Raw genomic sequence first — 26865 nt, 5'->3', positions numbered from 1 at the left:
AACGTCCTTACCGTTTTCCCTTTTTCTTTATCCCACGTAGCATTCATCTTTCTAGTGAGCCAAATGTCTTTACTGAAGCAGTAATGTCGATGAATGTCCTCCATTACCACTCCTTTTGGCGCCACTGTATCAGCTTGGCCACAGTGAAGGGTCTCTGGCACCCTCATCTGTCTTTTTAGAGGACTGCATTGTTGTAAGTACTATAAAGGTAAAGTGGACTACACATAAAATTACCAGGAAAAATAGACACACAGTTAAAAATTTAAAATTGGGTTTCAAATAAAATTACCGCCCACATGCAGCTGCAAAATTAGGATTACTCTACTGGACAAATCATAAAATACTGATAGTTTAACGGTATTATAAAATCTGAAGCAGAGAAAGCTCCTGAGGGAATAAAATTACACAGTTTAAAAATCGAAAGTGGAGAAAATAATGAGGAAACACTTCAAAAGGCTGGGGAAAATAGTACATATACAGGAATAACTACAGCTAAGTACACTGCATGTCAGCAACCTAAAACTAACAGATTATTTGCATTCCAGACAACATGGATGTATAATATTCTATTTATTAATAAACACATTACATTGTCTGACAAAGACAATCAAGCCATTCAACAGTAAAAAGCCTGTTTAATTGCAGAATATATTGACAGCACAGTACAGCAATAAAAACACTGCCATATACACTGCTGCTGTTCAGCTTATGAAACAAAACGGTAATACGGTATGTGTACAGTAATGATGAGAAACAACATACAGACAGGCTCACAGAGCACTTCGCCCATCACTTTCACTGACAGGTGGCTGTGTTAATAAAGAAATGCACAATATCATAATAACCATAAGAGCAAGAACAAAGACACAGAGCATTCGATCCCTACGGTAGTGACGTCTTCAAACTGGGCTGAAACAACTGGTCACACAGGGAGCAGAGATGCACAGCCACGAAGCCCACAGACGAAAACAATACAAAAAAGAAGAAGCCAAAAAAAAAAAGGATTACTTTGTACGTACGCAATACATACATGACATGAAATGACTTGACACTGTCCATGGTCACTCATTACTCTGTGAACTGGCCTTCATTCACCACGTTGCATCCTCTTTGATACTTGTACCTCAGTTCATGTATCACATGAGTGCTCTTGCATTTCACTACAAAGCTTCAGTTTGTAAATAAGCACACAACAGCTGCTTCTTCACAGCCTTCTTCTGCCTCAGCTACCGCAGAATCCTAGGACCTGACCTGTCGTCAGTCACTGTCTTGCGGAGCTTCACCCCCCGGCGTATAGACACCAGCATATCCATGTCCTCCTGGGTCGTAGAGGACAGCTCCTGGGGCACACACTGAGTCGGATCCCCTGGCAGTGAGCTGCGGTAGGGGAACGGACCCTCACCGAGGGCGTGGGCGCCGGCTGCCAGCTCCCCTATCTTCTCCACCAGGCTGTGGCGGTTGGCAGCGAGCAGAGGGTCCTCCTCAGCACTGTGGGCGGCCATGCCGGGGGCCTGCTGGGCGTAAACAGTCCTGTCCACCCCTCCTCCCCCACAACCCCAAGCTGTGTCGGGGAGGCTCATCCGCTTTGGAGAAGCCCTCATGTAGTCACTAGCAGATGGGTCATCACCGTACAGAAACTCCTCGCTGCCCGCACGATGCTGGGACGGGCTGGCATACCCCGGAGAATCTGGCACTGTGGGGGTCTTAACTGGTACGATGGGGGGCCGGATGGGAATGGGACCAGATGTGGACGGCGTGCGTCTCACTCCAGTTTTGGAGGATGGTGTCCGGCGAATGGTGGCCGTACCTGAGGTGATGGCTCCGGAGCTGCTTCCCCCTGCACCATTTGGAGTTCCCTGCAGGGTCTTACCTGCAGGCAGACCTGCTGTACTGGCCGGCCTCTTGGTTTGGATCATGCGGCGGTAGCTCTGAGCAATGTTACTGTGGCGTGGGATGGTGGAGGACTTGTCAAAGTCTGCCTGTCTTTCACTGTCAGCATCCCCATTGAGAGAGTAGCACTCATAATCAGAACCTAGAAGCGACAGTGAGTCATGAGTATCTATTTTTCCACTGAATAATAAGAATGCTGAAAACAACAACATTTTGAAAAGTTATTTTGCAGCTGTTGAGCATAATAACATAATAACTTACACTAATCACATTTGCACAGAAGGCAAATAATACTGAACTTTTCAAATTACACAAAAATGATCAAATCTACACGGAAGAACAACAGGAACATTCAGAAATTCTGTGCTATATATGGATGTCATGTCTGCTTTATCCTGAAGTACTGTGTGGTTGTTAAGGGTGAGTGTTACCTTGTGAGGGTATGGTGTCTTCAGAGCAGGAGGGGGTGTTGGTCTGGGTGCTGTAGCCGCTGGAGTACTGCAGAGAGTCCCTGCTGCTCTTCTGCTGCTCCATACTCAAACCTCTGGTCAGAACCATAGCTAGAGTACTGGCTGCTGGAGAGAGCGGCTCACCGTGCTGATACACACACACACACACACACACACACACACACACACACACAGACACACAGCGATACAGGCAGGTAGGAAATACATCAAGATTAGCAAACATTTACAATTTACCACACTACCATTCTCAAGGCATACAAATGTATACACTGACATTTACATTTTTACTCTTACCTTGGCTGCAATGGATCCTGGGCCAATTCTCGCTCGGTGTGGATCATCTGGTTGCATCCCAGAATACCCCAGTGGACTGGGCGGAGCTTCCAGTTCTCTCATCTTATCCATAGACTCCCTCCTGCGATGCAGAGTGCTGGCCAATGATGGCTCACAGGAACTCGATTTGGCCCAATCCTGCAACAGCAGACGGAACAATGAGACTGTCTTCCAACTGTGCATCTCCAGTGTTTGCCATCCAACAGTCGTGCAGTCAGTTAAACATGGAAGCTGCTGATTTGGCTCATGAACTGGTTAGATGCCGGGCAGACTACATTAGGCTATGTAAGTGTTGTTAAATGATAGAGCCATCTCAGTTTAGCACATCTTTGTGAGGAAAGATTGGAAAACAGAGCTTGATGAGCAACAGTGTGAGGTTAATCTTTACGTTCATTAATGTGCATGAAGGCCAAAAAACACAAGAAGCAAAGAAGCAACAAAGTTTTAAAAGAGAAAACCCAAAAGTAAAATTGCAAATGAAAACAAACCTTCCAGCTAGGAACCTTTGATGTAGGTGAGGGGGTGTTGGATCCAGGGGAGTGGTTAAATGTGGGGGACGCAGGAAGTATGACAGAGAGAGGCCTGATGGTGCCAGTGTGAGAGAAAGCAGGGCGAAAGGTACCGAAGGATGAGCATGAGCCAAACTGCGGAACGGACAGACAAGTCTGAATCAGAGTGCTCAACATCCATGAATAGTCCACGTCAAACCGCACTGCGGCTGTCAAGAAGAGCCCATAGGCCACTTTAAACTATAGATAACAATGGTGAAATGCACAGCACATAGTGTGTGTGTGTGTGTGTGTGTAAGTGTGTGTGTGTGTGTGTCCAATAAAGCGAGTAGCGAGGTGAGATGCATGCAGTACTAACCGCTGTAGGAGAGTTGCACTCGCTGACAGACTGGCAGGTTTCTGAAGCCTCCGAGGAGGCTGAGCTTGTTGATTTCTGGGAAAGGGAAGAAACAGTGGAGGGGAAGGGGAAATGGAGAGAGGGGTAGGTGTAAGAGATGCATAGGAAGACGGTGAGGGCTGGAGAAGAGTATTGATGAGCTTTAGGAGGAGGGAGGTATTATTGTCTCTGAGGGGATCTATATACCATAGATCAAGAATAAAGTAGCCTGTAAGATCATGTATTCAGAAAAGAACATTGCATCAGCTGGTGTGCTGCGGAGTGTGTTCTGTACGCTGCAATCTGTTCAGACCGTGAGAGTCTGAACAACTCTATCTGTCCAGGGGAATAAAAATTCTATTGCAGCAAAAACGAAGAGCTCTGTCTAGGTTTGGTTTTAAGGGCTTCTATTGAGGTTATGGGTTTATGTCTGAAATACAAACATGAAAAGATTGAAGGTGCCAGATGGAAAAGGATTGCCGTTAAAAAGAGAGAATTATCGTAGATCTACTGTGACAGGAAAGTGGTGTTGTTTCTTTGTCCTCCTGCCCTGCAGCACTGCTGTCTGAGGAATCTCTGGAGCTAAACAGCTCCTGGTTTTACTGCAATAAAATCTGATCAAAGAATTAACTTTAGTATTATGGCTGAGACTGCTACCTGGCTGGTGATGTCAGAGGGCATGGGCGACGGAGGCTTAGAGTGGGTGTTGGCATCCTGGGACACGAAGCCTGAGTCGTGGGAGGAGACGCTGCTGAGCCGATGGGCTCCTGCAGAGGGCATCTGGAGGAGACTGTTGACAAGATATCACATCAGTATGGAACTCAATATATATGGAAGATTTAAAATGGCTAAATGAAAACAAATCAAACAAGGAAAAAAAGTTAAATATAATACACATTAATTAACACATTAAGTAATTTCGATTTAAATAATATAAATAATATTATAAAGTGTATGGTCTAGACCTGCTCTATAGGAAAAGTGCAATGAGATAACTTATGTTATGAATTGGCGCTATATAAATAAAATTGAATTGAAATAAAAAAATGGAATTTCCTTTTTATGTATGCATTTACTGTGTCATAATTAAAAGGAAAACATGCTAAACAAAAATTATTTAACCTTTTTTTTTTTTTAAATAGGAAGATTTTTTTATTATCGTGACATTACTTTTCCTTCCCACATTAAAATCAAATCGCAACACAGAAAATAAAGTGAAGACGTGTATTACATTCCCGTGTTGCCCAGCAGACGGCAGCACATACCTGCCAATACTAAATGCAAAGCACTGTCATTAGTTTTCATGAAGAGGTGCAAGGGAGCTCTTTTTTTTTTTTTTTTTTTTAGAAAAGGAGATTCATCATCTATGCCTAAATGAAATACAATCAACTGACCAATCACAGCTTGGGGGTATGACCGTGGGTGGACCTTATCATTACTGACACGAACTGATGGCAGCCATGACAGACAGCCTTTCGCATTAAACGAGCTCCCTGTGGGGTGGCCGCCGGAGAGACACAACTGTTGACTGCATTCATTTAGTTACATTTGTGATTGACTGTCAGCTGTTTTGAGAATTCTCTATCATAAATGTTACTAGAGGCTAATTAACTGTCCTTTTAACGTGTTTTTCATTTAATTATAATACAGTAAATGCATACATAAAAAGGAAAAATATTGCAACGTGTATTTTATTTCACTTTCTTCCCTTGTTTGAATCATTTTCATTTAGGCATTGTAAATCTTCCATAAAACAGAATTCATGTAAAATAGGATTGTGATCAAGATTCTAACATTTTCCCCCATATTTTGTTCTGAAACTTGTTTTGGGAGGCTTTATGTGTAGGCCATGGCTAAATGAAAAATTGATCACAAAATCTGAGAACATGAAGGCAGTGTTACATGAAAATTCTAAATCATGCCATTCTTCTAATTTTGGTGCATCAAAGAGCTTTAAAAAGTTATCCCTTCTTTGATTTTTCTTTCCCTCTGAACACCAACAGCTGTCTTTGTGCTTTTTGTCTCCTGCTCTGTGATTCTCACTCAGCGTTGCTTCTTTTTGTCACCCACGCATTTGAAAATGAGCAACTTTCTCACCTTCCGTCTGTACTGCTCCCACACCTCCTCCTCCCCCTCTCCCTCTGGAATATATCTGAAGTTATCATTTCTCCTTACTCTTCATCCTCTAGGATGAGGCATAAGGAGTAAAGTCAAATGAAATATGACAAATTAAATAACCTTAAATGATTCAGAACGAGAAACAATGTTTCCTTACGCCTTCCCGCTCTCTCCTCTGTGTCTTTTAAGAAGTACTCAGTAAGCTTGTTTTTATTCTATCCTGCTGCCAAGATCATTGTCACTTTACCACAATTTTTCTCTGTTGTAATGGAAATTTCCTGTATCACCAATCTTGGTGATTTTCATTTTTTTACCCACAACTGAATCATGATATGCTTCTCTACAAGCAGAGAAAAGTCTGTGACCTTCAGCTTATCAAAAACCTTTTACAGACTCAGTGGATAAACAGAAAAATGTGCAGCAGTCAAACTGAAACCAAAGTTGTTTCTCTAAGTTTCAGAAAAAGCAGGCATGTAGGAGCTATAAGGTTTATAGACTGACTTATTTTACCCTAAAAAACATTTGATGTTCCTTTAACTCCTTTAACATTACAAGGCTTTATTTGTAAAGAATAGTTCGTTTCCTGACATAGACTGCACCTTTGACCCACATTTATTTATAAATTGTTGAACTATCACCATTAGACTCATGAATATGTGCATTTTGGTTCTTGTGTAGGCTCATGGCTGACAGGCTGTAATGTTTCACAGCTTTGGACCTAATCTGGCTGTAAGAAGCTTGAGAACTGCAAATCTGCCAGGAGCAAGAGCTGAGAAGCTGGCAAGATACACCATGTACTGCATGTTGATGCTAGTCTGGCTGTGTGGTGTCCTGCTCGTGTATTCATGACAACCATTAATAGTTCATTCCTTTGCTGTTTTGTTGTATAAGTAGGTTGAAATCAAGAACGTGCATGAATGTTTGCTCAAAACAGCATGATGGCTCAGATCCAGCGTAAATAAAATCCACCATGAACACCACATCTGACACAGCACACGAAACATATCACATCTTAATGTATGATCAACACATTGCACAACATTGCCCAGAACTGAACAAAGAGCAACAAGTGTACATGAGTGTGTGTGTGTGTTGGATATACCTGCACATGCTGCTCTTCCTGGAGCCGGTGCTGCTGGGGGAGGAAGGAGGGGTCTGGTAGGACCAGCTATAGTCGGAGCCTTTCAGGTCCCGGATCACCTGCGGCAACACATAACCAAATAGTGATGAGACAATGATACAGTTGCAACAACAAACATGAGCACCATTGCCTTTACATGGGATAGGGAAAAACACATAATGGTTTAGATAGATTCTAATAAATTACCGCTAATTTCTACTTTTCTTTTGTTATTTCTCAAGCTGTGCTGAGGGACATATGAAGGGATAACTTAGTTTTGAAATTTGTCAGTTTAGTCATGTTGTGGCAGACGCAGTCAAAAGAGATGTATAACAGGCATTGTCGACCAAAATTTGGACATTGACAAAAGTCAACTCACACCATCCAACCTATTAAAACTTGCATTAGAGCATCAGACAGATCTGTGGCTAAAGGCAGTGATGTATCTGCATGCTATTTTCTAATCTTAAGGATAAGGTTGCCAACTATTCTTTTTGCTACTGCCAAGAAATGTCATGAACAGACAATACTTTTGAACTTCATCTGTTGCTCTCAGCCCCAATCCCATTCATTCCTACTGAAGACATAAATCTTTAAAAATAGGTCACTAATATGTAGAGCCATTTTTAGAAAAGGCTATATAATGTCCTGAAACAGCTGGTTACTCTTACTGTAGTTTTAAGCTAATGTTGCTCAAACATGGGTAAATAGTGCGATGTGTTGGGGACTATTGTCACTAATGGACTGATACCCACATGGTGCGCTAGGGAGTATTTACAGCACACAGACACGTGCCGTAAGTATGTGGGATAGTTCCCATTTTACACAGAAAATACTTGTTAGTGGGATGAATTAGTTGTTGGTTTTGGTCTTTGTGTTGATAATAAGACAAACATAGAATATCACTGGACTTATCATTTAACAGCCTTGGACTGCAACTACACAAGGTTGATTTGATTGTGATCCAAATAACCTGAACATCTCTGGGGATGTCAGATGATGAGTGCACCAGTGACATTAGTAGAATTAGTAGTATTACACCCCTGTTACCTGCTCACTGGCAGGTGGCAGCTTGTGTGGGTCTTCAGTCAGCACAGTGAGGTCATCAACAATGGCCTGTAAATGTGTTATCTCTCCCAGCATGGCGATCTCTACATTCTGAAGGGGAAAACAGAATGGATCGAACGAAACAGCTACCACATCAACAGCAAGAGCAAGAAAAGTAAAACATCTTTTTACATCAGTGCTATTTAAACTAATTTTCTACAGCTTTAAATGTCCCTCACCACCACAGGCTGCAGCAGGTTAATGAATGTGCAGTAACGGCCTCTCTCTTCCAGGAGGGCTCTGCGCACTGCCTGCTTCTCCGTCTCCTCCATCAGCAGGTACAAGTCACTCACATCCTGCATGGCACTGTCCAGCTGGGGCCGCAGGTTACCTCGGCCTGTGCAAGGCAAAGCAAGAACGCAGAGACACAGAGGGGGTGGGGGTGGGGGAGATAGACAAGAGAGGAGGAGGAATGAAAAGAGATTGGGAATTTGAGGGGCGGGTGATAATTATGGAATTGATATGAAGGAAGAAAAGTGTACACAGTGCAGGGAGGAGGGAAAGAGTAAGAAATGACAGATGATTAGAACAAACAATGATAAGCTGCTTGTGTACTAGAGGTCAAGGCACTGACGAACATTACACTCAAATGGTTCATGTACATGGGAATGAGAGGACACTTGAACATGTCATCAATCATGAGTTGATGCAAAGCAACTAGTGGTGTCTTGTAGGTCCTGAAATGGACACGCGAAAGTAAAAAGAATGTCTAAGAGTCATTCAAGACTGCATACCACAATGACATTAGATAAATGAAGGCAAATGGATGAAAGAAGGATGCGATGAAGATGACCACGGAGATGCCAAATTCTCTGTTACTCTGATTGCATGATTTACACAGACATATACTGCCAGTTTCAAGTTTTTAACACCCTACAGTATATCTTAGCATTTTTGGTTCAGTCTCAAACAATGCACTCACTGTAACCTCCTTACAACTTGAAAATAACATGAAAGTAAAGAATATAGTTTGGAGTGAATTCAGATTTGTATCTTGCTATGTTTTAGCAGTTGCTTAGATCACAATCACTAACAGCACTCTAATTGTCTTTAGCAGGCACACTGTATATTTGTCTTACCACTGTCTGTATGTTTAACACATATCAGCTTAATTGGCTAATCTTTCAGTGCACCTGCATTTATTAAGGGACTGATTAAATGAAGAGCCCCATAAGGATCTGACAGCTTGCCAATTAATAGGTCCTTAAAAACAGAACAAAGAAGCTATTACTCAGAAGAATGAAAGATTGTCTGACAGATAAGTTGCCAAAATATTGGTAGTTTCTTACTCTATTAAAAAGGCATTTAGAAATTGGAGGGCTAAATTTGAAACAGGTCTGGTAAACTATATGTATGCAAAAGACATACAGAAATGTAAGACAAATATACAGTATGTGCTATTTCTCAATAGGAATTTTTCATGGAAAACATTTTGGCATGTCAGTAGGGACAGCATTTTTATTATTGACAACTGTTTTTAATAAAAAAATATCAATGATTGAATTTAGCATTTAGCTGCTTCAATTTCAGGGTCCTGGTATTGTTCATGCTGGCTCACTGTCACACTGTCATGGCTTACTGGGACACTTGAATAGAGCAGAGCCATGGTTTATGTTTTTAGTAACGCCTGTGCTTTTCCAGCTATGACCTATTCACTTACGCCGACTTACATTCTTTAATGTTAGGACGTTTACAATGAGTGCATCGCTTGAGGTTTGGATTAAAGAATAGTTTGACATTCTTGGAAATACACTTATTCGCTTTCTTGCCAAGAGTTAGATGAGAAGACACCACTCTCTTATCTGTCCGCCATATACAAAGCTACCACCGGCAGCCAGTTAGCTTAGCTTAGCTTAGCGTAAAGACTGGAAACAGAGAACTAGCTAGCTAATCTGTAACACAGCAATGTGTCATTTTTACACTTACGTTTTTGTATGGATTAAACAAATGAGATGCATTGTGTTCATTAGTCAACTTTAGAGGCACTGGTAGGTGGCTTTTGTTACCTTTGGACAGCCTTTGTGCTAAGTTAAGCTAACTGGCTGCTGGTGGCAGATTCATATCTAGCAACGAAAGAGTGGTGTCAATCTTCTCATCTAATTCTCAGCAAGAAAGTGACTAAGTATATTTCCCAACATGTCAAACTATTTCTACATTTAACCAAAAATGCTAAAACAGCAAAGGGTTTTCTTTGATTAGCAGTTTGATCTAAAGATGATTACGATGCCTTTTGAAAACTGTCTCATGAAGTTCTCATACAGGGCAGAACTCAGCAGACATACCTAAAAGCTCTACAGCCAGGGGAAATAGCCAGAAAGATATAGAGGAGTGGTTGCAGGAACAGGCAGGGGGAGGAGAGACAGAAGAACAGGTAGTGTTAGCTGTATCAAATCAGGAAACATTGCATGTTTATGACTAGCCCGTACCACTGGTGTACAGTAAGTCCTGCATGGAGTTTAATTACAACCAGCAGTAGGGGCTAATGTAAGCACAGCCAGGAAAGAAGATCATTTATTTGATTTAAAAGGTATAAGCAGGCAAATCATCCAAAGCTGGAAAGGAGCCTCTGAAATTATGCCAGGCATTTTGATTTGATTGAGTTGTCATTTCTGATTCTACACCGGAGATGGCGCCAGTTTAATCTGACTGAATCTAACTATTGGTACAGAGCAGGGACGAGCAGCCAAGCAGACTTCATTTATATTGGCCTTAAAATCTCAATAAAATTGTGTGAGGTGTTTTATCACAGGTTTTATTCATCAACAGATTTTCTCACCTTTTCTTGCTTTTTTCTGGAGTTTTATGGTATCTAGCGACTTCCTTTTGATTTCTTGACGAGACCGCTTGTATTCTGTGGAGAGCAAGTCAAAACCAATTAAGTATCAATTATTTAAGTGCTCACTAACGAGTAAAGTCTGTGTTTCCCGGTTGTTCACCTTTGGCATGGTCTTTGTCCAGCTGATTAGCTGTCTTCTTCCATTCCTCTATCTTGTCCTGGAGTGGCGTAACCAGGCTTTCCATAAGAGCACTACAGCGACGAGGAGACACAACATGAGAAGCGAGAGTCGGAGAATGAGGGGCATAACAAATAGCTTTATTTCCATTGCACAAAAGCACTCAGTGAAGAGTGGCAGAATGAGAGAAGAGAGAGATGGGATGGGACTGGGAACACACTAATCCCCTCAAGGAAAGGGAGAAAATAATTGCCCTGGGGGGACACAGGTGACACTTACTTGGTGAATTGGCGTAATTTTGTCTCAATGCTGCGGTGTCGCATACACATCCTTGTCAGAGCTGAGCCGACGTCCCTGGTGGCACCTTGACAGCAGGAAAAGCAAACAGATTGTCACCTACTATATAAGAGGTTGGCATTACAAATCCCAGATGTACCTCTTGGCCTAGAAAAATATGGCTTTCTATGAGAAGACATAACACATCAGAAGAGCATTTTGAAAGGTCTAATTCTCTCCTGTCAAACAGATTTATCAGGGTGTTTTTTTCCCTGGTGGAGAGGCATTTCCAGCTGCAGCCACTGGGTGGACAAGTGCTGATTGTAAAAGCAGAGCCTGTAAATGTCACATTTGTTTGGGGAAAGCAAATTGACACAGTGCCTGAAAACTAAAACCCTGCACTCCCTCTTGACAAAAACATGCATTTTTCCCTTTGACACTTGACACAAGATTGCGTGCACAATTCTCCCCACAGTGTTAATAAACAGCTTGTGTGACTTGGTTACTGTACTTTTCCTCTCTGCTGAAGTGTAATTAAATGGGGTTTTCAGCCCCTTAAGCTCAGGCTGGCCCACTGTCTCACAGGCTGGTGTAATATGTGGCAGCACTGATCCTGTTGTAATCTGGGCCACATAGGGCTAATCTGAGGGTCTCTCTCTCACACACACACACACACACAGGGAAAGAGAGAGGACAGGATTGTATGTGTGTTCATGAATGATTTTTGAAGTGCATGTGCACAGATTCGTGCGTGTGGACAGGTGGTGTAATTTACCAGCCCCCCACCCTTTCCGAAGTTCTCGCCCCCTCTATCCTGGAGGAAAAAGGAGGGAACCCTGTAAGGGGATATCCCTCTATTCTTCCCTGCCTGCTCTGCCTTTCCTGTTCACTCTGTTTCCTAAACACCATTCATGCAGGGTGGACAGAGAGAGAGAAAGAAAGAGAAACTGGCTCTAACCTGCTCTGCCAAAACAGGCAGAAAGAAAGAGTGATACACAGAATGAAACGCACGACTAATATAGATGGCCTGAAATCAGACACTAAAGGAATGCTCCAGATGGCTGTCCGGTGAGAGCTGTGCTCTTTTCCAGGTATCACAAAAAGAAACTAGGTTACTGAATCCAGTCGTCACACTGTGAGTTCAAAGTCCATTTCCACTCCACCACTTGGCTGCCAGCTTCAGTGACTGTTGCACCAGTTCAAAGACACTGAGCAACAGACCTGTACCCCGTCTCATGGAGACATTTTCGTCGGGCAGATGTAGAACAACTTGAGTGTGTTTGTGTATTGGGGAGAGGAAGGGAGAGCTGTTCTGTGTCTGCTTTGCTTAACAGGTGACTGATAAAGAGGGGAGGGTTAGAGGTGAAAGGTCATCCCGCTATATCACACACACGTTAAACACCAGCAGGAAGTAATTGAGCTAACATGTGGAACCTATATGCTGAGCTCTTTATATAAAAAACCAAAGAGGAAAGGACTTAAAGGACTGGTGTTGAGTATCTGTCATGTAACGGCCTCTACTCACACTTGCGCAGTGCTTCATAAAGCCAAGTGTAAACACATATGAGAAACACAGATACAGAACACGTGCACATGTTATGCATCTCTCCTCTTAAAAGCATTGCGGGAGGCGTGCACAGCTGCAAATCAGCTCCTGCAGGATGGAGGGAGACTCAAGGAGAGATGGAGGGAGAGAGAGGGAGAATAATGTGGGCTTTTATCTATATAACAGACCTTCCCAATGTCACTGTCAGCTAGCGAGAGCCCCAAGCCCCACCTCTCCTGTCCCATCCACACCTGCCAATTTCTCTTCCTCTCTCCTCCTCTTCCCTCCTGTCTCATCCTCTCCTCCTTCCCCTCCCAAAGGGAGGGGGGATCAGCTGACAGTTACATCCTGTGGAGGTCCAGAGGCTTCCTGACCATGTCCAAGAGCCCTGCTGGCCTCGACCGGATGGACAGGGAGTGATTCACTCTCCACAGCACCCTGCATGCACACACAGGCAACAAGGTGGGAGGAGAGTTTAGATTGACTAGAAAGTGAAGTATTTATATCTAGCTATCCATCCATGAAGAGGGATCACTACTTTGTTGCTCTTCCTGAGGTTTCTTTCTTTTTTCCCTGTTAAAGTTTTTTTTTGTGGGAGTTTTTCCATATCCGAGCCCTTTGAGGCAATTTTGTGATTTGTGATTTTGGGCTTTATAAATAAAATGTACTTGACTATCTCTCTATCTAGATCTATCGATACTTGACTTTGCAGCAGCTTGAAATCTAGCTAAAAGTGCGTAGGAGCTGGGAAAGTGATTATTTAGCAGACCCGAACCCCTGGGGCTTTAGGGGGAGCAGGGCCCTCATAGCAGACACCCACACATGCATGAATGAAGCAAAACACAGACCAGGATGGAAGACAGCTACTTTCCAACCCAACCATATATCTTAAGACATGGGGCAAACAACTGGGAGCAACTGAACAGCGCAGAAATGTGTGGTTCATTATAACTGCACTGCCGCGCTTGTCGCCAAGGCTGATGGCGCCTGGTTCAATATATATGCCGAACATAAATATAAATTGCCACCAGATCTGCTGTGCATGTTGAGGAGTACATGGGATTGTTGGTGGGAAGGTCAAGCCCCCAGTGTTGGGTTTTGGTGAGAACCTCAAGCTCCAGTATCCAGGATCAGGGCAGTGTGGTCTGAGTGTTTAGTGAGAGGTTCCATCCAGAGCTCTGGTTCTGATTAACTGCCCTGATTCCACGGGGAAGGAGGAGTGTTTTAATAGGCCTGCTTTATAGGGGGCTCCCCTGCCAGGAGCCGGGAGCCAGGAGCTAAACTGCCACGGGCCTCATTCCCTGATGTCTTCAACGTGGAGCTTAGCTTAACTATCTCTCTCCTTCAGCATCTAAACCCTGCTGCTTGGCTCAGGCTTCATTTGCACTCGAGACTACTGAGCTGGAGTCAGATTCTACTGCAGTTAGACTCACGCATTGCAACCGGTTTTCAAGCTGAATCCAGTTCTCTTGAGTCGAGTGGGTGCTCCGTGTCTCTCTGCTTCCTGTGTCAATAAAGCATGTTTATGTGGGCTGTAGAGCGAAAAGGTACAGAACATCCTCACGGTTACACTTCCAGGAATATGAAGTCCCTTTTTTCTTTTTTGCTAAGCTCTCATACAGCCGCCGCTTAGCTAAGGAAATTCCATCATTCGTGAGACAACAGTTATTCCTCACCTTGGCTGCAGAGCTGGCTGCGGCTGGCATAGACAGTTAAGCCTCCTGTCTTTACCCTCCCTCACCCCTTTCAAGTGCTACAGAATGTGAACTGGCAGAGACACAGCGGAGGCCACTGATGGATGAAAGGGGCTGAGGGATGAGAAGGGAGGAGAGGGGAGGATGAAAGAGGGTACACACTGCCGAGGTGCCGGCTGGGTTCGGCCAGAGGAAGTGTTAGCTGGCTGCTGCAGGTGCAATAGGCACTGCCAGCATAAAATCTCCCACATTAGGCTCAGTAAATATATGATTAATGAGGAGTAGGAGTAAGTGGGAAGAATTGGTTCATGTTCATGTTTGCCAATATCATCAAAATCTTGATGTAGTTTGTGTGTTTATCTTCTCCAGGGAAGAGAAAACATCATGTAAAAAAAATTCAGCAATGAAAAGAAACAAAAAAGGAGTTGCTTTGATTTTGTCAGCTTCACTGGTCTCGTTTAGTTACCAGTTGAGCAAATACGCAGCTGAGATTTCAAAAACCTGACGAAACATCATCAAACATTCGCTTCAAAGCACAGCTGGAGCTCTGGTGGTGTGTCTGAGTGGGAGCAGTCAGTATTAAAAAATAAAGCAGCATCCCTTGCGTCTGCTGGTTAGGGAGCAATATCTTCTGATGGAGAGAAGAGTGGCGGAGAAAACAGCCGCGTGTGGACATTGATTATGGAACGTAGATAGGTAGGTACAGTGCTGTACGCCTGCAGCAAAAGAGTTATAGAGGATGACACACACACACAATCTCTCTAATCTAAAATGTGGGTATATTCAGAATCTTAAGAGCCTGACTTGAAAAAACAAGAATTTCTTGGTTTATGATTGTAATAGAAAGTATAAGTCTGTAAATGTTTTATCAGCTGAAAATATATTTAAAATGACTGATTGGGGTGAAAAGTGCATTTTACTTGTAAACAAAGCCCAATGTGGTGTGACAGTGTTTGAGGGAGGGGTTTCATACTGAAATTACTTTGTTTGAAAGAACTAGCTCATTGTTTGTATTCCTTGTCTTCAATGAGATTTAAAACCAAGATACCTCTTGTGTTTATGTTGAATATATTGAGCACTGGAAATGGCTTTTATATGAATGTTTATGCATACTGTACACAGCGAATTCCGGTCCCCAAACCAAAACCTACTTTAACCTTTGTGCTGTGTTGACACTGGCTTTGCTCGTTGTTTGGGGTCCCACAGACCCCACTGCTCTATGTGTAATAATAATAATAATAATAATAATAATAATAATAATAATAATAATAGCAAAATTTCCCATAGTTTAAATTTAGATATGTTTCTTTACTTCTTACATCAAAACCAAATATGTAGAAAAATATTGAAGTGGTAACCCTTCCTTAGACATATGTCAGATTTTCAGAGGCTGCATAAAAATCAATACAAACGAAAATGAATTGTATTTAAAACATGTTTAAACTGAAGTAATGGGTCATTTTCTGAAACATGTCATCAGTTCAGAATCAGGTTTATAAGCAACTCTCTTAAATTCAGGAAAAAGTCATGTATCAAGGTGATAAAACAATGTTAAGTATGTTTTCTTAAGTGTTTTAGTTAAGAAAACATATATTAGGGTTCTGTGATTTTATTAGACCCAACACTACAACACTAGAACAAAGACATAGAAGTAATAGTTTGTGCAGGTTAAGGAGACTATTCTGTAAATATGTAGGGCTGAAACTAATGAATATTTTCATAATCTTGTTTTGTCTGACCAACAGCCCAAACCCCAAAGATATTAAATTCACAATGTAACAAAAGTGTCCTCACATTTGAGAAGCTGGAAATATCCCTAAATGTGAATATGTTTATGAGTGAACTTATGTGCTATTTGTGCTGTGTGTCTGCAGTAGAAATCAAAACAGCATTCAAAACCTTTGTGTCACTTCCTTGCATGTGGAATGTCTCTTCTTACCAGCAACAATACTAATGAAAGGCAGAGGAAACAGCCTCAAGATCAATTGTTTTAGTCACACACACACACACACACACAGTCCAACACACACTCATCCCATTGTTGTCTGGACAGTATGCACTGCGAGTTTCACCTCAGGACCAGAAACATCTTCAGACACAGACAGAGCTTGATGTGTCCTGATGTGGTGTAAACATGTTCTGGAGTGCAATAGGATGAGACTAAGGGAGGAGGAGGAGGAGAACAAGGAGGGCATGAGTGAGGAGTTTCCTGTTCAGGAACATGAATGCTGCTAAAAATAAACGCCACCCCTTGCCCAGATGTGCTTTTCATTGGAATTGAAAAAGGGAGACAGAGAGAGAAAAATGTACAGTAAGGGAAGGAGAGAAGTACTGTATCGTGTAATAAAATGGAGAGAACAGCAAATCCACAGGGGACTGTCTGCGCCTCACCCCAAGAGGAGGACACTGGACGATCCTATATGCAAAACAAAGGACAGAAACTCCAAATACGAACAGGCAGAGACAGACATTGAGGCAGCAGTCAGCAAATGACTCAGTATTTAATGGAGCAATGTCTGCAAGCTAGTTTAATCAGATGACTCAAGCTGTCCTACTTTACACCCTTTGCAATAAGGTTGTCTCTTTATCTCAGCTGACAATGTTCTGCCCACCATTTTGCTCTGCCAAAGTTGCTATAGCACTGCTCCTTTGCAAACAATTCTCCAAACAATGCTGACACCACCGCTGGTGCTGCTGCTGCTCATATAGCATTTCATAAGCTCCACCTGTAGTCTCTGAGTGTTAAGTTACCCTGAGGGGAAGTTTGTTATCATTGCTCCCTATTCTCCTCTGCACTGAGCTTGGTGTATGCTTGCGAGGAGAGACCAGTCGGAGGCTAGATGTCAAGGATGAACTCTGTACGTTATATTCACATAATAATAATGAAACTTTTCCATGTGGGTGGTTGGACTGAAATGCTCTTCTTCTTCAATTTGATGAAATTGGAACCTTATACCTATAAAGCATTCATAAGTGAATACCGATCTGCCGCTACTCTACCTAAATCTTAAACCATAACTCCATCCATTTTTAAACTGAATCCTATTTTGTCTTCTTTTTTTCCCCTCATGCTGATTGATTCTGACCACAATACCTTCAACTGCTTGTATATAAACTACACAAAAAAGATTCAAGTATCTCTATGCCAAAACTAGACAAGTCTACAACCATGCTAGCAACTCTGTCAGGCTGTGAGGCACAGTGATGCTTTGAGGTAAATGCTAACATCAGCATGCTAACTTGCTGATGTTTAGCCAGTATAATATTCACATTCATGTTCACCATTCTAGTTTAGCATGTTAGCATGCTAATTAGCACTAAACACAAAGTACAGCTGAGACTGATGGGAATGTCATTAGTTTTGCAGGTATGACATTTTGACCTGATGGTGGCACTGAGGAAAAGTCAGGTGATCAATAACATTATTAAAATTAATCTTGAGGGGAACACGGATGTTTGTACTAAATTTCATGGCAATCCATCCAATAGTTGTTGAGATATTTCACTCATAACCAAGAATGTCAACCTCATGGTGGCGCTAGAGGAAAAGTCAAGAAATCACCAAAGTCAGTTGGATTCATCCTCTGGGGGAACATGAATGTTTGGACCAAAGTGGTGGACCGACCGACCAAGCGACAGACACTGCCATCTCTAGAGCCATGTTGCTAGAATGGCCAGACCAGAAAGACCAGATTTTGGTCACGGCGTACTGGTGAAAAAAACATAAGCACATTAAAAACAGTGAAGCTATGCTGAAAATAATCATGACTGATCATGTGATCTGACCAGTGATCCTCCATTTTCAGCTAATTCTAACTCCAACTGTTTTCAATGGGCCACCTCAGCTGATTAAAACTACGCATGCATCCCTTTCATTCCCTCTTTAAATGTCCACCCTTACATTTTTCTATCAGGCTCTCTCGTGTGTTTTTTCCCTCCCCTCTCCAGCTCCCTTCCATGCCGAGTTCATGTTCAGGATGTAGCTGAACACAGTGTTCCCCTCAAGTCTCATGTTTGTCTTCTTAGTTTGGTATTCTGCCTCAGAATGAAAGTTATGCAGAGATTTGTTTTCTCTCCCATTATTATTCCTCAGTCTGTTCCTCACATTATTGTTCCAGCCACTTCACCCTTTAGTATTTGCATTTAGTCATTATAATAGCTGGAAAATATTAATTTGCGGGGCGACCGCATTGAGTTTTGAGGATGAAGCCCATAGCCCATGTCTAGAGGGAGACATGGAGAACTATGTTGGGAACTGTTCAGACAAAGGTAGACGGCTGAAGGAGAAATAGGTGACTTTATGGCGGGGGGTCATGAAATACCTGAAGAGCCTAGCATACAATCAGCAGAATGACACAGCAGACTATAATGCATCAGCCAGTGCATTCATTAAAGAGACTGCATGTACATGTATTGTCCAATCTAAAAAAACCAAAATCCATAAACTCATTTTATGCAGTCAAACCCACATAAGAGATGCTGATCTAACCTCCCTGTCCATGTACACTAAGTACAACACAGGCTCATATCAGGCTTGAACATGACAAGCCAAGCTTGATGGATGTCCGTGCTGGTCACATGGGCACACTCTCATTATTTGACATGTCCGTAAAAATAGCTTCGCTGCTGGGATAGCACAGAGGAGAAGAATAATCCCCTGATCTCGCCCTGCACTAGGCCACGGCCGCATCTCGTCCATGCCAGGCTGTCCAGATGGCGGGTAGGGATATCCGTCCCATCTGCCAAGCGAGAGAAGCACAGGGCCAAGCAGATTACAGCTTCACTGAGACACTGATCTACTAGCATACCTCCATTCCTCCACTGAGTATGGACTGTGTGAGTAAGAGAAACAGAGACAGACAGAGAGAGCTTACAATGACCCACTGGAACATTATGTCTGTGTGTGTGTAATGGCGTGTGCACCACACTACGGGCTCTGGCACACAGATGTAAAGAGAGAGGTTTCATCAGTGCTGACCACAAACTTGCAGTGCATCACAGTCTGGCCGGTGATTCCAGAGTGTGAATTTTTAAAGCTGGGGGTGGCTGATCAGGAAGGGAAGAGAAGGCCGTCTGTGTCTGTGTGTTACAGAGTGGGGCTAAGAGGATTAGCAAAACGCCTCTGCCTAGCCTGGATACCCAGAGCTGTGGAAATCCCACTGCCACCACTACCCCCACCCTTGCCAACGCACCCCCCACTAGATTCACCTCACTCTCCAAAAAATATGGAGCCTGTATCTCGTACCCTGATGGACCATTAGCCCTCAACTACCGGATCTTTGACCTCCAACTAAATCAACCATGTCCAAAAATGGAAAAAATGAAGTCAACTTTCCACTAAAACACATGTCATCCAGCCTAGCAACAACAAAACACCAAACACAGAGCTCACTATTCTCCAGATAATTCCGGCCTCTGACATACATCACTCAACAATTTAATATGAATGACAAAAATGGTCTAGACAACACCAAAACCCATTAGGCTAACCAATCTAACAATACAACACTCTACAGAGGTGCAGGGCCTCAAACTAAGTCGTGTGAAAGATGGGTATTGAAACATGAAACATTTGTCTTTAAAAGCTAAAATTTGAATATAAATACATCCATCTAATATAGACATTGTGGTTGGCGGACCTTTATTGAACCCAGATGCGAGTTGCCAGTTCAGCAAGACAGAGGTGACTTTAGACATAGATCCAGAAACAGCGCTGTCAGACACAGTGCCAAAACGCCTGGCAGCCGACTCCTCCAGCTGCTTCACAAAACAGAGACGCTGATGCCATGACCGTGATCATAAACTCTAAAAACGGACAACACGGGGAACACAAGAGGAAGCCTGAACATGAACGCAGGTCGAGGCAGTTTGACACATGAACGTGCAGACACAGAGAGGAGGTTGTCTCAAAGATAATATAGTTATTATAGGTATGAAAAGCTACCCTCCCAGTTAAAGAAAACAAAAAAAACCCCGTCAGGATAGGATTTCCTCAGTCTTTCATTCACCGTCCTCTCTCCCTGGATCAATCAAGAAGCACTGAGGAAATGTCGCTTTCCTTGGTAGGGAAACATGAGCAGTCTTGAGAGTGTGGGAGTTAAATGGGTGATGGGGTGAGTGTGTCAAAGGTAGATTAAAGGAAGCAGAAGAAGAATGTGATGAAACCTCCAGCTGTGCCAGCAGCTGCAGCTCGTCCCCCCAACACAAGAGGGAATCGGGGAATTGGGGTGACGGTGATGACGGCCAACAGTTCGCAGCCGAGGGCCTGCCTCCTGTGGTGCAATCAGCCCTATATGGCAGTGCAGACGCTGAGACAAACATGGTCGCTGCAGGCAGACAGACCCACACACGCGTGAAGGGAGACAGAGAGAGGGAGAGCAACAGAGACAGAAATAAACACTTACGAAATGGTGAGCAAGTAATATCTGAATTCTATTTCTTTAGCGCTGTTTCCCAAACAGTCTTGAGTTAGTCACTGTAAAAGCAAGTGGAAAGAGTGGAACATCTGGATGCCAATATATTTTAGGATAATTACATTTAACATTGCAGCTGCTAGAAGGGCAACTTTGCCTAAACTATGTCCATGGAGCCTGCAGCCTGTGGTCCAAAGGTTATCCCAGTCAGTTACGAGCCAGCGCAAGTAAATATCGACATTCCTCCTGCCAAATTAATTGCTGGGGTTAGGAGCACGCAAAGACTAAAACAGCTCCCACAGGAGAAGTTGGATTGAAGTGGTGCGCTGGTTAAGAGCACATAAAAACTGCACAATCTCTTTTCATTTGCATTAAATAATCGTTAGAAATCAAAAAAGCAAAAGCAACTACGAGCAAACATGTTTCGCTTATACTGATCAATTAAATTTGGGCCAAAGTAATATGGGCTGAACATGGAAAACATCTAATTATTTTCTACTACAACACTCCACGATCGGAACGATACACAGAAACGCACTGTACACTCAGCACAAATCTTTTTACAATGCTGATGGAAAATAATGTTAGCAGTTAGCAGTTTAGAATCATTTGTCATCTGTTATTTTCTAATTAATTATTTAGTCTAGAAAATGTCAAAAAATACCAAATGCAAATCACAAAATCCCAGAGCGATGACTTTATATTGTTTATTTTGTATGACCAACAGTCAAATAAGACTGAGAGTCTACAGCCACACTAGCGGCTGTTAGGCTGTACTTAGGTACAGCCGTGCCTTGAGCTAAATGTTAATGTTAGCATAGCAAGCTGATGTGAATCACATTAGTTTTGCAGGAATTTGGTCATAAAGCAAAGTACCGACCAACCAACAAACCGACATTGCCATCCTTAGAGCCATGCTCTAGCATGTCTAAAAACCAGATGATTTGTGATTTACAATCAGGTAAAATAGATAAAGGCAGAAAAACCTCACATTTGAGATGTTGAAACCATCAAATGGTTGTCTTAATTCTCTGTCCATCTATTCATCATCACTAGTCTAAATAATGTTTCATTAGTTTCTCTATAATTGTTACAAAGTCTCTTCTCCTAAAGTTAATGTTACTGGGAGAGGAGCGGAAGAGCGAGTGGGCGTATGAGTGACACACTTACAGGGATTTTATGCATCTATAGCTGTAAAACTCAATACGCCCTCCTCTTCTCTCTCTCATCTCTTTCTGGCCCATCTATCACTCTGCTGTTTTCCCTTCTTTTACTGTAGAAACACTTTTCCTTTGAAGTCCTGGCCTGTCATGCTCTATACCTCTGCTTTATTGAAGCAGGCTGCCAGCTGCTAGCAGGTCGACCCCATCTACCTTGCTTCATCTTACAGAACTCGTGCACTCACATCAGGAATCATTTAAGGTAATTTGATGTATCGCCATGGCAATAAACTCTACTCTTACTGGATAGGCTATAGGAGTAAAACTGGTGAGAATGTGTGAACACTGTTGATGAAATGCCTCTTTAGTTATTATCTCCAGCAGTAAGTGGTCAGTAAGGGGCTGTACTAGTACAAACTATTTAAAAGCATGTTGGCATGTGACCTGCAAGGTCAGGTGGCCGGCTACCAGCTGTCACTCTTTGAACATGTGTGTCTGTGTGTGTGTGTATGCATGCTTCTATGCTTGTATGATTGTGTTTGTGTCAGGAGCCTTTGCACGCACGTCCTGGGTTTGCAGAGGTTTTTTTTGACCTAGATACTGCTCTCGACGATCAACTCCAAAGAAATCTGTGTTAATCAGCTGCCTCTCTGGCCAGCATGTCTGCTGCCACTAGCAGTGTGACAAAGCAGATCAGCAGACCTCATTAAGACCGAAGAAACAATAAGCTTAGATTTTCACTTCTCTGAGCCCCCACCACCACAGCTACCCCTACTCTGGCCATCTTAGAAAGGCAGAATTGTGTCTCTGGAGGCTACACTGCGAGTTTTCTTAGATTATATTTTAGTTGAAAGAATAACAATTACTTGTCTTTCAATGGATGCCGTAACCCTTGGCTCCACACAAGTGGAGGTAATACTATATTCCTAAGAGTGTTAAACTGCACAACACAAAACATTACAGTAGTGTAGCTCAACCATAATGCAGAGTTTCACTAGCAACACTTCAAAGCAAATAAAATATTCAGGGTGCAAAACTCAATGAAGACAACAAAATCAATTTGTTCAAAAAAAGCAACTGAATGTTATTTTTCTGCTTCCCCCCCCCACCAGTTCTTTCAGAGTCTGAACTTCACAGTGTGAGAGCTTGAATTAAATGAAAAACCCTCCCCCTTACCTCTAGAGTTGGTAGCCATGTCTGCCACCTTCTGAAAGGCATCTAAAAAGGCCACTGCTGCCAGAATTGTGGTCCTGTAAATATATTGACACATGTTCACTGCACTGTGACTGCATAAAGAGTGTAAATACTGCACAAGAATTTTTTTTTTCCCCCCATCAAGGTTTAGGAACTACTTCTCACCTGAGTTGAGAGTGCAGTTTTGTGGCCTTGGCACTGAAGTCTTCCCACACAGGGTAAGAGCTCTGATAAGAGAAAGGGAGAAAAAAAATATAAGAGTCCAACAAATATCTCGCCAGGGACATTTAAGTGCACAGGCATACCTTCTCAAACACACACAGTACGCATACATATATGAGAAGACATAATATTCTCAACAGCAGCTTTAATAAAATGGCAACGTCAGCTTTATTCGCAGTAAATGTATTTTCTCCTTAACTTACACTGATGAGATACAGAGTTGAAATCCAAATAAGTTTGCAATAACTCAAAGAGTGCTTGGCTTTCTTACCCTGGGGTTAGAAACAGGTTGGCTCCGTGCTCTGATGTGTCTTTAAAAAAGGTCAGCATGATTTCTCAGTGCACCCTTATGTTATTATTGTCCTCGATCAGCCTAAACGTCCTCTTCTCGCATTCCTTGCTATGAGCTTTTATGTGTGTTCGCGTATGTATATGTCTGTTGTGCATAAGCTCTAATATAATGAGTGTTTATGTGCACGGGGCAGGTAGTATGGCTGGTCTTTTAAAAATCTGGATTAGATTTACCCCAGGATCATCACACGCTGCCTTGAGCTACAAGAGCAGAAGCCAAACATAAAACACATTCAAGGCTAGATCCCATTTGAGTAAGAGTTTGAGCCCTGGAGAAAGGAGAGGAAGGGCATAACCCCTGTGTGCCTCTTTGATGGAGAGGAGCCAAAAGAGGCCACACATCCTGACTATATATAGTCAGTTTGCAATCTGGAAACAGTCTTGCTCTTCATCCTTTCTGGTATAACCTCCCTTTTGGCAATGACAGCGTTTAACTCCCGGCCTCTCTCGGATAAGGCCTCTGCCTTAGAAAGTGAGTTAGGAGCCATCATCCCTAACAAAAATGTTTGCCGTGAACCTCCCAGCCTCGCTGTCTGCACTTGACTCCAACAGGTGTCTAATTAGCTTGTGTGGCCTGTGACTCCCAGGGGCAGGAGGGATGCGCTGCCAAGACAGCTGAGGGAGGAGGGTGAAGAAGCAGGCAAAGAGGGCTACATGCAGAGGGGGGGCGACACGTTTCTCTTTTCATCCACAGCCAGCAGCTCCCAGGGAGGTGAGGGGAGACAAATAGAGGGAGGGAAGAAGGAAAGGAAGGAGAGAAAGGCTCTTCCTCCCACGCCTTGTCATTCACTAGAGGGTGAGGTCAAAACTATCATCCTTCCCACACACATGCAGGCATCACATCCCATTCACATCCATTGCTGACCTAATTCTTGATTGCTGATCTAATCCAGCTGAATCATTTATATTTCTTTTCACCCACTACCTCCTACTCTTTTACTTCTTTTCCTGCAGCTTCATCAGACAGTTATATAACCAAGAAGTGCTGCCTGTAGCAACACATTTTGTCTGCGCAGCCTATAAGAGGCTTTTTGAGTTCTCCAAGTGCACTGTATGCACATCATGTAGGTAACTGTGAACTATACAATCAGGGAGATCAGCACAGGAAAGCCGTGCTGCTGCGTTGCTCCCGGGGGGTAAAGCTGGTCTGACAGGCTTGCATTGGCCAGCCAGGCGGCAGGAATGAGGCCAGATGTCTGTCTCAGACAGTGGAGATCGGCGCTGTGCTGACTAAGGGCTTCAGTCTCATTCATCTATGCTGCTTATCAATACACAGACTGCCTCTTTCTAAGAGCCCCTGTCTCTCTTTGGCCCTGGTATGAGCACAACACAAAAGGGGAAATATATGAAACCAAACCAGCGCTGCCAATAGCTGAGAGCTGATTTCATTGGAGCCTGACAAACGAGGGTCCATAAATAGTCTGTCCGAAGGCACCACGGCCCTGTGAGCCAGTGATCAATAAGAAATCTGTGAGGTGGAAAGTGCCGCCTGATGCTTGACTTATTCACTGCTATTAACACTTTGTAGCATGGGCGTCCTCCACAATGAGAAGACTGGGAGCTGCCACCAGGTCTGATGAATACGTTCACACTTTCCATCTGTTGTCATGAACAACAACAGACCACCATGGTTCAACTTCCTTGACTTGACCCCTCCCCCAACACACACACACACACACACACACACACACACACACACACACAAACACACTTGAATGTGTGTAATAGATAATGGGAGACATCTAGTTCCTGCTTAAGAAATAATTTTAAACTATGTTGAGAGGTGGAGAACTCATATTTTATACAAATGAGATGCAACGTGAGTCAGTTCAATTACTAAAGTAAGGCCTGGATCAAATGTGTATTGAACTACATATTGGTATAGCAGAGATTTCCTGCCACAAGGCCAAACATCAGGAAGCACAATCTATAACCTTTCATGCCTGTTTCTGTCCAGGAGGTTGAGGTGATGGAGCTGGTTATTTTCTTTTAGAACATCCTTCTGTGTCATTCTCTGTCTCTGTCACATTTAATCTAGAAAACCTTGGAGGCTGCTTTGAAGGGGGAACAGTCAGAAAACTTACTATGATAACTGCAGAAAATTTGAATTATCTTCCAGTTTTGATAGCTCTTTTCCATTCTTTTGTGTGGCTTTTGCTATTCAGAAAATGAAATGATTACTTGATTTAACTATTTGATTCTAATGATAACGAGGTTAGGTTTTGACCCCTGAACCAAACACATAAAGCCACCAAGTAGTTTTAATTTAATTTTATTTATTTATTTTTTTTACAAAATACACATTTTGCTCTGCTACTTCCATGCAAGCAGTTATTGGATGGGACACAGTCTGACACACTGGCTTAAGTATTGTTAAATGTAACCCGTGCCTGACAGACCTGCTGCACATTATGCAAATAACACAAAGAGAAACATGTTTCATCTCTCAATTTGTCCTGCAGCGGTGTTTTCAGTGGGGGAGGACCCGGTGAAAGAGACAAAGGCAGTAAAATATATATATGCGTCTGAGCCACTTGAGCAACCACAGAGGTCAGATAAAATCCTTTTCTACTTTAATTTACATGTGTGTTACCTTCATGTCGTTCACGATGGCCTGGAATAATCCACCCAGCGCTCCACACTCCTTCTCCACCGACTCCATGGTGTCAAACACAAACCAAAAAAAGCTCGCAGAATGACAAAAAAACAAATCAGATTAAATATCCGATTGTTGAAAGGCTCTCAAACATCAGACATGGAGATTTTGTGTTTTGTTCATCGGCCCTTCCTGGTCCTCTCCTACAACAACGTAGCCAGCAGCGGAGATGATGTGTTGATGCCCACAGCCAGCAGCCTGCGGAGCGCACAGACAAAAAGAAATGTGCTGCTCGATGGCACCGGGGGCTGCTGCTCGCTCCGCCGCCGCTACTCGCTACCTCTACGGGAGGGATGGAGCAGGGACGCGCTTTGCTTTCGCCGGGTGAACTACAGCCGGAAAACGCGGAGAGCACATGCACTGTGGCTCCTCATGATCACCGCGTTAACACAAATAACTGAGAGATCACAATTCTGGGGAAGAGGACAAGAGGAGGAGGAGGAGGAGGAGGGGGAGGGGGAGGGGGCACCACGGGA

General features: G+C 43.1%; 1 protein-coding gene across 5 annotated transcripts; it reads right to left on the bottom strand.

The window, feature by feature from the left end:
- Positions 1-551: 551 nt before the first annotated feature.
- Positions 552-26865, bottom strand: mtss1la (MTSS I-BAR domain containing 2a). 5 transcript variants are annotated; one of them, XM_044191967.1, is made up of 16 exons: positions 26327-26865; positions 23326-23387; positions 23143-23216; positions 11157-11241; positions 10860-10951; positions 10700-10774; positions 10206-10214; positions 8103-8260; positions 7867-7974; positions 6799-6896; positions 4236-4368; positions 3561-3635; positions 3182-3337; positions 2655-2831; positions 2322-2487; positions 552-2032 (listed from the first exon to the last, which is right to left on the bottom strand). In XM_044191967.1, exons 1-16 carry the CDS (start codon positions 26393-26395, stop codon positions 1227-1229), a joined length of 2343 nt encoding a protein of 780 aa, XP_044047902.1. In that variant the 5' UTR covers positions 26396-26865; the 3' UTR covers positions 552-1226. The 5 variants fall into 5 exon arrangements, with proteins under 5 accessions (XP_044047902.1, XP_044047904.1, XP_044047903.1 ...); XM_044191969.1 differs by lacking the exon at positions 3182-3337 and having other exon boundaries at positions 26327-26864; XM_044191968.1 differs by lacking the exon at positions 10206-10214 and having other exon boundaries at positions 26327-26864.

This window comes from Siniperca chuatsi, linkage group LG4, assembly GCF_020085105.1.
Source record: "Siniperca chuatsi isolate FFG_IHB_CAS linkage group LG4, ASM2008510v1, whole genome shotgun sequence".
Lineage (NCBI taxonomy): Eukaryota > Metazoa > Chordata > Actinopteri > Centrarchiformes > Sinipercidae > Siniperca > Siniperca chuatsi.
Note: the sequence above shows the minus strand (reverse complement) of the source record. Positions and strands in the feature narration are given on the sequence as shown.